Here is a 12,011-nt window from a genome sequence, read left to right as displayed (position 1 = left end):
CGAATCCAACGGCAGGAGGGGTGAAGATAAATAAACAAATTTGACCTTGAATTAACAATCAATATAATCATTGGTCGAGATGAATATTCATAATGGATTCTTGAAAAAATACATTTTGTTAGCAAAACTGATATTGAAAATTTGGGATTAAAAAAAAGGTATGAACAGTTAAATGGCTTAGTATTGTAACAGTACAATATTAACATATATAAATAACTAAGGGTTGTTTGTCTTTACTCCTGTTGGAATATAGTATATGCTCTAGATATATTCACCATCTTCTATATATCTTTAAAGAGACTTAACGGTAGGATGAGGTGATTGGTTAGTGGTGACCAGAGTCAAACGATGTGATAATGTTATCTGTAGTTACCTAAGTGTGAGTGCTATTAAGTTAATTATTACTTAAAACCTTAACTCGACTCCTTTTTTTATCGATATACTTCATAAATGATTTTTATATGACACATTCGTTATGATTAGTTATATTATTATTGTATGTTTTATATTTATGATAAACGTGTAATAAGACTTACAAAGCAATGCAAGTAGAAATAATGCATTTATTTACTTCCTTCCCTAAAAAAGTACAGCCAGTTTTGTGTTGGAGACGTTTTTATACCCTTAAACTTAAAAAAAAAAACTGTGTAATAAGTATGATTACTTTTTACATATTTAATACACGTACTTATATGATATCATATGTGAATATGTTATATGAAGTTTTTTTTTGTCATTTAACTTTATTAATCCGTTGGCTTCATTAAATTACCCTAAGTTGCTCAGCAGATTATATATTATATTGAGAAAAGTTTCGCCTCAAACAGCAATTTAATTATATTTAATTTAGCCACAGTAATTAAATTTAAATGCTTTACTACAGACTGCCATTGTAATCATCTGTGGCATCTGTGGCCATACTGGCAAAAAAACAGTTTAATTTCTATAATTTCTATACTCTTGTATTCATTCTATAAACTAATTTGATAAGACAGAAGGGAAATATTTGTTATCTCTTTTAAACTTCATATTTGAGAAAAAGATAGCAATATTATTTACAAGCTTTTATTTCACTTTTACGGTTAGTGTTGATATAGTAGATTTGATGGCGGTGAGTGAAATATCCTAAGTATACTAAGGACATTTCATTCGCTCTAGTACACAGATAAATAATGGCTTGTTTTTTTTCCCCTTTGAAGTAAATTCTTAGATTTGTCCATTTAGTTTATACATTGTATACACAGCCAGGTTTCCTGTGCCAAAATTATATACTTGTGGTTTTGCAATTAATGTGTTATATTTTAAAAATCTCATTAAGATTAATTACTCTAACAAGATATTGTAAAAAAACAAAAGTAAGAGGACTTATATATGTTAGTAAAGGACGAACGCAGGGATGTTTACATAAATAAACTATACTAAAATGTATTTATACAAGATTTGGGACCTAAACATATTTTTGAAAAATTAAAAATCTTATTAAAAAAATAACAATAATTATACTTTTCCGAGCCATTAACATTTCCAAAGATATTTGTAACAAAATTCATATTAAATATGTAAAATTTAGTAGATAATTATTCATGGCTAAGTTTTCCATTAAATTAAGAAGTAAAATTGTTGAATAATATTATTTTTGTTGTATTTTGTAATTTTAGTTTGATTTATACTTATATCGTTATTCAATATAACTAATTTACAATGAAAATGTATGTTACCTTGTGACAATTTGATTTGGTCAGATTATAAATGCTACAATTTATAATCAGTATAATATTCAATGTGTTTCTCGATGTTAGTTCCTAATTCAAATTAAAATACCACTCAATGTCATTACTGATTAAATTGTCAATTAAAATATTATCTAATATTTTGTATTGTTTCATTTAATTAGCCCAGTCAAAATAGACTTGTTGGAAGTCATAAGTACACCATTATAAAAGAAATATCAAAAGTCCCTACCGATCCGACATGTGTAAAAAATATATTTATTCAATGTCAAATGTCCAAAATATCGGATTTTGCATTTTTCTTGTATACGGCAAATATTATCGCAAAATAGGTCAGGACAATTGTTATAATGTTTTGGAATGGTGATCTTCCGGACATATCGCGATGTCAAGGATGGAACAAGTCAAATTTTATATACATAATATACACGCATTTTGGCACTGACTATGAGGTAGTGAAACGCATTTTTTTAACGTGGTTTTACCGATAGATATAAGTCTATGGATATACTTACCGGGGTATGAATTCTTATTTAGTTCTTTTAGATGGCGAATTCGATTATTGTGTCTATGCATATTACTCTATGCGAATTATTGCAAATTTACCCTTTTTTCGTTAATTTTGACTATTTGGGTTTATTTGATCAGCTCCTCTCTTAAAGCGAACGTTTGGAGATTATTCCAAGACGCTATTCAAGTGCGTATGGAGGATACATATCAGACATAATTTAATCCAAAATTTATAGACTAGACTTACGATGTTTTCTGTGCACAATTCGAAATATAAGTAGAAGGCACATTTAAACTAAAATATCTACTCAACATTTATCACGAAGACTATAATAACTTCTCGTCGTTATGCTCCATAAAAGATAAAACCACGTTGTGTACCAATTTTATAAAATAATAAATTTTGTCGAATAAATAAGGTTTTAATAAATAATAACAATAATAATATAAAATTATTCCTCTTTAGTGTGTTCATCGACAGTTTCCAACTTAACTGGTGCTTCTTCTTTCTTTGTTTCGCTCTTTTCTTCGTTGATTGCATTTGTTTCCGCGGGAGCTTCTACATCTGGTGACTCCACGTCGAGGGGGACCTTGGCAATAGAGTATAGAGTCACGTGACCATTTTTCTCTGAAGTACTCGTCTCCTTGATTTCGACTATTGCACTTCTCACGAGTAAAATGACGTAGATATTGAACACTAAAAAATAATAAGAAATATATATTTATTATTATTAACTATTAATAATACACTAAATCAAGTGCGTTTATTTCATTAATTACCACATTAATAATGACGACTTCAAACAAAATATATAATTGTTAAGGCACATTATTAATACAATCCTTTATCAAATAGACGAAAAATTTAAATCAAAATTTAAAACTAGTTTCTTTATCTGTAACAATACATTTATACAAATATATTCATAATATAGAATAACAACTCAAAGGAATCAATATAATTATGCGTATTCACTATTTAGTCTACTCTTTAGTTATTTAAAAGTTATTTTACCCATATTTCCAATAAGAACTAGTTTGGTTAACATCGACACAGCTGCTATGATCATGGAGTACACCAGAACTGCGGTCACAATGGCGGCGATCATGAAGTATACATACGCGCGCAGGAGTATTATGTCGTTCTTGAAATAATCATTAATAAATTATTAGTGTTATTCTTCTTTAATATGTAAGTTTTATAATAAGTTAATCAGTTTATACTTATGCACAAAAGTAAACCTGGGAACATTTAAAAGGTGTTCAGTTCCATGTTCGAATTATTTAGCTGTTTAAAAGAAGATTAAGAATCTTCCTTAAATCGCCAATGCACCACAAACCTTGGGAACTGTGATATGATATACCTTGTTCTTGTATTCTTCAAATCAGAACACAACAATCTAGTATTACAGCTTGCCGGAGAATATATAATGAGCCGGTGGTACCTACCCAGATGAATTTGCACAACGACGTACCATAAGCACTGTGTTCAGCGCAAGAGATCAATAGCAGATTTAATATTAAAATCTATTTACTTACACGGTACATTCCACACAGTAGCAGCACACTGAACGCTAACTCGCACGAATACGCCATAATTCCAATAGCCTTAGACGCATTGTCTTCTAAAAACATTTCTTGGACTTCCATTAAAGGGGGTGTGATACCTCCATCCGCTGTTCCCACCAAAGATAAAACCTATAAATGTAAATTTCAATTACAGATGAACAAAAATATCAATTAGCGCCCGCTATAGACGACACCTTGACATACTTTGTAATATGAAAAGGTTATAAAATTAACATTTTTATAAAGGTACCGCCTGTTAATGTTCCGCTGTTGGGCTAAGGGCTCCTCTCGATTTGAAGAGGTTTGGAGCTTACTTTATTTTCACGCTGCTTCAATTAAGAATAATCGTGTGGCAATTTTTTGACATATGCAATTTCCTCATGCTTTTCTTCACTGCCCATTACAAGATGAATTAAGCACATCTGGTCTGAACCCGCACTCATCGATTAAGATTCACATATGTGGCCGTTTCGACTTCTTATTTTTTTGTCGTCGTAACTATATTTAGATAACATTAAGTCAATTAACTCTTAATATTAACTGATTCATTTTACGAATACTATTACATTTCATTTAGAAAATTAGTATATAGAAAAACAAATAAAATTATAAAGTTAAAAAACAACAAAAATTGTAGCACTGGATGTGTCTGGCGAATATTTAAGTCCGTTTGTCTTACTCTGCCTTAAGGTTTAAGAAAGAAAGCTAGGAGGATCATCAAAACTTACCGCTACAAATAAATTAAAATATCCTATAACGAGCACGCCTACTCTTATGGGCGCTAGGCAACAGCATCTATCTAATTTAAAATTAATTATAGCTGATTTCGCGTACTCGTATGCCTTATCCATTATCACGACACAACGTTCGTCCACCAGTGTTAACGTAAAATGTCCGAAAATAAACGCAAAAACATTCACCATAATTAGGAAACGCTTATTGAAAAGGTCAATTAAAAATTTATTGGGCGCCCGTTATAATAATTAAAGCGCGTTGTCCAGTACTATTTAAAAATTGCAGTATGCCATGTGTGTTAAATAATACCTTTTTATGTTTAGGTCATGGTCTTTTATCTAATTTTTATTACAGAAAAAAAATGATTTATAAAACTAATCTTTTAATAATAAAATAGTATATTCTAGACTTATGTTATTATTATTCTAGTTTAGTTATTTTAGATAACATTGAGAAAATAAAACACAAATATGTAAACTTCAAAATATTATATTTTCAGGTTCTTTTAATCCAACAAAAAATAATGTGAAGTAATTAAAAACAAATCTTTATAAATAATTTTTTACACCAGTTCTTAACTACTTAAAACCGAAATTATACAACCGAATCCAAAAAAAAATATATTGATTTTATTTTCAAGAAAAATCATATGAGTAAAATACAACCTATATACCAAATATATTAGAGGTATCATAATTTTAAGGACAAACAATGAAATTTTAAAGGAATAACAAATAATATTACATTTTACTTATTTTTTTTACAAATGTGTTTTCATTAAAATGAATAATAAGGCAGTGACATTTATAAAATTGCATTCGTTTTTTATTCGATATTGGGACAAGGCACTGAAAAATTAATCCTACGCATTTAAAATGTATATTTTTGCTAACCTTTGGGTCCGTTTAATTTTTACCAGCACCTTTTTAGCGGAAGAAAAACTAAACAGCTAATAGAAATGGTAGAAATAGACAACTTTATTTTTATAAGAAATAACGTAACAATAGAGAAAGATTAGTTTTTGAAAAAGGATATACATATGTCATTATTTAAAGTTAAGGTATTACTAAGAGAGTTGATAGGATTTTTAAAACTAAGTATTCAGGTATTTTCAAATTATCTATTGCTTAACGAAATATTTGTCTAAATAAACACTATTATTTACCCATTTGTCAATATAAATACTGGTATAATATTGATATATGGAAATTTATCTTGGCAACATTATAAATTCTAATTTATTTTATACAATATCTTCAAATATCTCTCGAATTGTGACCATTTTATATATTTCCATAATTGAAAATGCTGTAAATTTCAAAATTTTACATGAAAATAAAACATAATTACTTCATCAGGGCATGAACTACGGCGTTTGCGTTTAACGCTTTCAAATCTGTATAAGTTTGTCCCGTACCAACAAATACTATGGGCTGTCCGGTGATATATGTCATAGAAATAGCCGCTCCCACTTTATCATCAATGGTGTCAAACTTCGTCAGCACAATCCCGTCGATCACATGAGGGTTGGAAGACGAGCTGTGATCTGCCAGTGCTTGGTTGAATTTGACTAATTGATCAACCGCCTCGTTTCCGACTAACGCTTCCCCCACGAACAGGACTAGGTCTGGCTCATTGACTTTAATGAGTTTGGCCAAAGCTCTCATGAGTGGCTCGTTGTCCTGCATACGACCCGCCGTGTCTATTAGTACGACGTCTATTTTAGAGTCGGCGGCGTACTTGATGGCTTCCATTGCGATTCCCGCAGCGTCCTTACCTGTTTTCATAAATTTATATTAATTTCGTAATTTTATTAAATTATATGGGTATCGTGAAGGCAGTCATTTACATTTAAATGTAACACTACATTTTTCTATAGTATAGTAAAATGTTTTGAGCCTAACACGGAAGTATATAACAATTTAAATTGTTTAAAATTTAATTTTAAACCAATAATATATTTGAATGAGTAAATACATTTATGTATAGGAACCGTGTGACCTATGTGACCGATTAGGTCAAAATATCTATTAACTTTAATAGCATAGTGGCTTGGCCAAGAACTGGCTCAAGACTAACGTAAAGTTTATGCTAATTTAAAGCGCGCGTGTGTGTGTGCGCGAGTGTGCGTGCTCACCGTAGCCCTTCTCGTAGAGGTGCACGGAGCCGGCGTGCAGCGCGTCGAGGCGGCGCACGTGCGTGCGCAGCTGCTCCACGGCGCCCGCGCGGAACGTGTCGCACGCCGCGATCAGCACCGACAGTTTGTTCTCGATCAGCCAGAAGCAGATCTTGGCGAGGTTCGTGGACTTGCCGACGCCGTTTACCTGAAACATAGCTTGCACTTAGCTCTTTCGATACCCTCTTGATTAATACTTCAATTTTTTTTTAAATACGAATAAAGATGGTCTACGTATTGTTTCTTGAGGCACTTCTCTATTAATATAGATCATGTACATTTTGCTAGAAAAATATTTCCAACATTACATTTTTAATAAAAAGAGAAATTCAATGATATTAAATTTAAATTGATGACAAATGACGATGATTCGTATCACGAAAGGCCTTCACTAAATTTTCTGTTATAAAATATAAAGTTACCCCACAAAAGGCCATCACGTAGGGTCGGCCCTGCTGCTTCGCGTGCAAACAGTCGCGCAGGATGTCCACACGTCGCTTGGGAGACAGGATTTGCACCAGCGCCTCCGTTATCGTCGCCTTCACCGTGCGGGCTACACTATCGAATGTGCCGAGCACCTAGAGAGAAACATTTAAAATATACCATTGAACCGTTAAATATTTATATTGTACATCTACGTTTATGGCTTGAGACATATAATTTTCCATTTTTCAATTGTGTCAAATGAACTATCGAACGGAACATATTCAAGTTTTAACATGAATATCTAAAATAATTCAAGTAACTTTTACTTAAACGTTTATTGTATAAATTAATGTAAAAAAACAAAGTTATTTAATATTATAAAACGAATTAAATCTTTTGAATACATAAATATTATAATAGTATACCTTTCCTTCAAGCTTGGCAGAAACTGAGTCACAAAGCTTGTTAGCGATATCGGCGGCGACGTTCTTGCCTATAAGATGGTCGCGCATCTTGTCCAACACCGGTCGCATGGTTTCTTCTGACAGAGCCTTTGAACCCACCAGACCTTTATTTGGAAATTAAATTGTTTCTATTAGAGTACTGTGCATTTTAGGCAATCTAGACCTGTCATCGTGTATGGATCAGAATGCTGGGTCGTTAAGAAGTATGAAAATAAATTACATGTACCAGAGCTGATGATGTTGTGTGTTGTGAAGTAAAGTTAAAGGCGGTTCCCTTTAAATTGGACATGGGAGGCGAAGAGTGAGATACACGGATTTAAATGAGTGATGAGCATGAGCGTGGATGAGAAGAGGGTTAGGAGAGAGATGGGTGTGAACGATCGGATGATATATATATCATATCATAGTAGAGGAGAGTGGAAGGAAAAGTCATGCTGCGCCGACCCCAAATAATTTGGGACAAGGGTAGGGAAAGAAGGCGACATATTAGGCAATCTATTCACAGCAACGCACAACAGTCACGCATGTCTGTACCAATCTCCTGTATGGACGACAGAAGTAGGGTAGTCTTATAACAACAATAAAAACCTTTATTTATAATTATAGAAGACGACACGGGCAGGTAGTCAGTGATAGAGCAGTTTGGGAGGAGACAGTTAAATGTGTACTTCTATGAGATTATTTAAATTTTCTTGAAGAATAAATATATACCATACCTTTAAATATACTAAACATGCCCCCACTCTTCTTAGGACTGGAATGTGTCTGCTCAACTTCGTCCTCGCTACTGCTCTCATCGGACTCCACCTCCAAGTCACGGATAGCGCCGGCCATTTGACCAAGTAACTAGTGATTAAGACAGATAAAATAGTAAAATTTATTAAATTTGTCATGTGATGGGAAGTGGTGTATGGGAGTGTAGTGGTGGGGATGCGTAGTGGTGTGTGGTTGCGGAGTAGGGCGTCACATGTGTGGTAGTGTGAGGTCGCGGTGAGTGGGGGGGCACCTGCGTGTCGGGCGCGTGGTCGGCGTAATCGGCGAGCGCGGCGTCCTTGTCGCTGCTGAAGTCGAGCGACGGCAGGTCGCGCGTGCCGCCGCCGAGCTCCCACACGCGGGGCTTCTTCACGCGCTCCTGCGTTGTCTTTGGACTCTTCGGTGATTTCCTAATGATCGAATACGAAACTTGCTATATTTGAAACAGCTTTTGTGATTTCTCTACTAATTGTTAATCAGGGTAACCCTGGGTGCCCACACCTACAGTCGGCCCTGTTGTTAGCCTTCCATACGAGACACTCCTCTCCTTACTCTATGTCCTTTTCAGTACCCCTGACAACGACTGAGCAAAATTATATTTTTAATAGATAAGCATTATATTACGTCGCGAATGTGGTTCTTTTTAACTGAAGAGTTTTTATTGTTTTTAAAACAATGTGTGAAATAAATAATAAACATATTAATTTCTGATTCATGCACTTACTTCGTATCCTTCTTGGTCTTAGCGGAAAGTTTTTGAGCGAGCTTGGCTCTGTTCGCAGCTATGACGTCGTCATCGGCTTCAGGAGATTCCTCTACTTTGCCGTTAGGAATGCTCTTGTTTTCTACTATCTTAACTGCAAAAAAAGATACAGAAAAAACTTATCTTTGGAAAATATTTGCATGCAAAACTAAGAGTAATATAATAGCCCGGAGCCGTCCCACGGCTGAACAAGGGCCTACTTAATAAAATTATTCTTTCAACAGTCACATGTATGTTTCCTAACGATATTTCCTTTACGAGCATGTAATGAATTATGAACTCAAATTAAACACGCATTCTTTAAAATTATTTTGTAAGAAAATATGTAACATGTCGTGTGACTTATTTCAGAAAACTCGACCATGCAATCATATTGCGTTATCACGTCGATCATTGCTGTGACATTAAATATAAAGCTAGCCTATGTTAACTGAATTATATTTTCGTGTGATTTTCTATGGTCGTAATAACAATGAATTGGCAAGAATTAAAGATCAATTTTCCATTTCAGTCAGCCAGTCAGTCAGATTGTCTTACTGACTGTAACACTATGCAAAAATAAAATATATATATTTTTTATCAGATTTACGTTTACGGTTACGTTACTCCACAACGTCTTTGCAATATATTCGTTTTATGTAACAGCTTACAGAGACATATAGCTGGTAATTTCCGCAATTAAGTTTTTATCAGCAACTAAATTCGATTCACAATATAATTACTATATATATTTACTTATAATAATACTATACTGTTTCCGTTTTTATCATTATTAAATAACTATTATTTTTCTTGTGTTTGCTTTAAGAATATTTGTTTAGTTAAATTTCTGTTTATTCTTATAAAAACATACAATTAAAATTTCCTTTTTTATATTAAGTATCTGTGGAAACATTATTGTTTTCTGTATAACTAAATGTATAAACATTATGTAGAGTGTTATATTGTTTGTTTTCCTTAATTACTATAAAAAAATATATATAACACAATATAGAAAATAAATGTTTAGAATTTCCCTTGTTCATGCCATGACTTAAATATTATCTAATACTTTGTATCTAATACACAGAAAGATAGAAATTTACTCAAAACTTGAGAGTGTTCTTAACATAATGCAGTATGTTGTGTATCAAATAGCATTACAATAATCACTATTACAATATCACAATTTATATTTTCACTATATCTTTAAAGTATACATATTTTTCATTCCAAATTCAAGTTCCAATTGGATGTTCATAGCTTGGACTGGACAATGTCTGTCAGGTCAGCTAGTTATTGATAAAGATAATCATTTGAAACAAACAGAACCACAATTGACATCATTGTTTAAGTAAATTGTGCATGAAAAAGAGTAAATACTAAATTTCTCGCCGGTACTTTTCAGTGGAATCTACATTCTCAATCAGTTTTAAATTAAAGTTAACTTTGGAAAATTTGAAGCAGCTTTATATAAGTAATTAATAACATTATTACATAAATGTAATTAATTACTCATGTGCCAAAAATAGTTGTAGTCATGTGAGTGGTGTAATGTTAAATTATAATTTAGGTTATCTACCTGATTTTTTGCTCTTTTCTTCTCCTTTACGTTCTATCATAGATGCCACAGTCTTTTTTGACTTCTGCGAGTCTTCAAATGTCCTCATTTGCTTTGGAATCTTAGCTTGTGATTTGGCTAAAATATAAATTTCATAAATAAAAGAAAGAGTCATACAAAATATATATATATTGTATAACTTGTATAAGTAAGGCATTTGGGTCACTAATTGCTTGTTAAATCAAAAAATAAATGATAACTTAGCACATTATTAATCATTTGTATGTCATTCACTGCTATAATTACTAAACTTGAAGAATAAAACACACAAGTAATAGGAAGTTCCTATTAAAAATGTGTAAAAATTGACATTTATACCTGAATCTATTGCATATTACTCAAAAATTAGTTTATTTAAAATATATAGACATGATATCTTACTCAGTGATTTAGTGGTTTAACGATACATACCCCAATGTTCACATTGCTTGAGGACATTATCAAAAGTGGTTTTAAAATCAAAGTCCATATTATGCGTGCCGCCTTGCAATTCATTCTTGTACTTGTCTCTGAATTCTAAGTGTACGTCATTTAAAAATTTATCCACATAGGATAGTTGCAGTATGCGTTGATATGCTACCACAAACACCAATTCAAACTCATTGTCGAGCTTATATTGTAAGCTCAAGGCATTATGATTAAACGTGTTGTTACCTGAACGTTCCTAAAACATAAAATCGTTTTAATATTATCAATTAGCTTCTGAATAAATAATGTTCATTTAATGTTTCGCTTTATTGATTAATTAATTAACGAATACAGAAAATTGAATCTTGTTGAACGTAATATGAATGTGAGTTATGAACAAGGCTCCTGTTTGGCAATGGACTTACTTGTAAGATAACATTCCGTATAAGCGCATTCACAGACGGCGAAAAAATTTCACTCGTACTTTGAAAACACCATAATACAATCCCTCCTTTGCTGAAGATGCTAAATAAGTCCAACATTTTGTATAATTAAGTTAAAATTGATTCACAGTTACGATCCTAAGCAGCTGTTTCGTACTACGTGCTAAAACCTACGTTGCTCTATACTTCGTGTTTTTGACAGTAAAATGACAACTCATTATGTTATGGCCATCAATGTCACAATAATAACACTCATTAATGATTTTAATATTCATTTAAAATAAAAAATCTATGTTAAAAAATATAAATATCATAACACTGCTGCACAATATTTTTTATTAAAAATATATTATTTTAGGAAGTTTAAAAAATCTCACCATAGACTTAAGAAAGAAGTGCGGTTTCATTGCTGCGAGTATCAATATTAATATCAA

General features: G+C 32.3%; 3 protein-coding genes across 3 annotated transcripts in view; all 3 read right to left on the bottom strand.

Moving 5' to 3' along the window:
* LOC113398427 (tetra-peptide repeat homeobox protein 1-like) overlaps positions 1 to 12,011 on the bottom strand; it is a 306,660-nt gene that overhangs the window by 122,557 nt on the left and 172,092 nt on the right. The gene's annotated exons all lie outside the window — the stretch shown is intronic.
* Positions 2,664 to 4,703, bottom strand: LOC113398426 (uncharacterized). Its single transcript, XM_026637161.2, has 4 exons — positions 4,538 to 4,703; positions 3,780 to 3,938; positions 3,256 to 3,385; positions 2,664 to 2,937 (listed from the first exon to the last, which is right to left on the bottom strand). The coding sequence occupies exons 1-4, from the start codon at positions 4,658 to 4,660 to the stop codon at positions 2,693 to 2,695; spliced, it is 657 nt and encodes a 218-aa protein (XP_026492946.2). The 5' UTR covers positions 4,661 to 4,703; the 3' UTR covers positions 2,664 to 2,692.
* Positions 5,316 to 11,783, bottom strand: LOC113398422 (signal recognition particle receptor subunit alpha homolog). The gene is made up of 10 exons (XM_026637157.2): positions 11,560 to 11,783; positions 11,138 to 11,390; positions 10,688 to 10,804; positions 9,088 to 9,220; positions 8,617 to 8,773; positions 8,327 to 8,456; positions 7,572 to 7,714; positions 7,143 to 7,298; positions 6,682 to 6,868; positions 5,316 to 6,321 (listed from the first exon to the last, which is right to left on the bottom strand). The coding sequence occupies exons 1-10, from the start codon at positions 11,674 to 11,676 to the stop codon at positions 5,891 to 5,893; spliced, it is 1,824 nt and encodes a 607-aa protein (XP_026492942.1). The 5' UTR covers positions 11,677 to 11,783; the 3' UTR covers positions 5,316 to 5,890.

This window comes from Vanessa tameamea, chromosome 15 (assembly GCF_037043105.1).
Source record: "Vanessa tameamea isolate UH-Manoa-2023 chromosome 15, ilVanTame1 primary haplotype, whole genome shotgun sequence".
Lineage (NCBI taxonomy): Eukaryota > Metazoa > Arthropoda > Insecta > Lepidoptera > Nymphalidae > Vanessa > Vanessa tameamea.
Note: the sequence above shows the minus strand (reverse complement) of the source record. Positions and strands in the feature narration are given on the sequence as shown.

Bases quoted from the DNA above. Each gene is read 5' to 3' on its own strand.
- LOC113398426 (XM_026637161.2), bottom strand. From the start codon at position 4,660: ATGGATAAGGCATACGAGTACGCGAAATCAGCTATAATTAATTTTAAA. The intron at 3,939-4,537 runs GTAAGTTTTGAT...TTACATTTATAG, and splicing joins ATTTTAATTTATTTGTAGCG to GTTTTATCTTTGGTGGGAAC. The intron at 2,938-3,255 runs GTAAAATAACTT...ATTATTTTTTAG, and splicing joins AGTTCTTATTGGAAATATGG to TGTTCAATATCTACGTCATT.
- LOC113398422 (XM_026637157.2), bottom strand. From the start codon at position 11,676: ATGTTGGACTTATTTAGCATCTTCAGCAAAGGAGGGATTGTATTATGG. The intron at 8,457-8,616 runs GTGCCCCCCCAC...CTTAATCACTAG, and splicing joins ACCACGCGCCCGACACGCAG to TTACTTGGTCAAATGGCCGG. The intron at 7,299-7,571 runs GTATACTATTAT...GTTTCTCTCTAG, and splicing joins CTGCCAAGCTTGAAGGAAAG to GTGCTCGGCACATTCGATAG.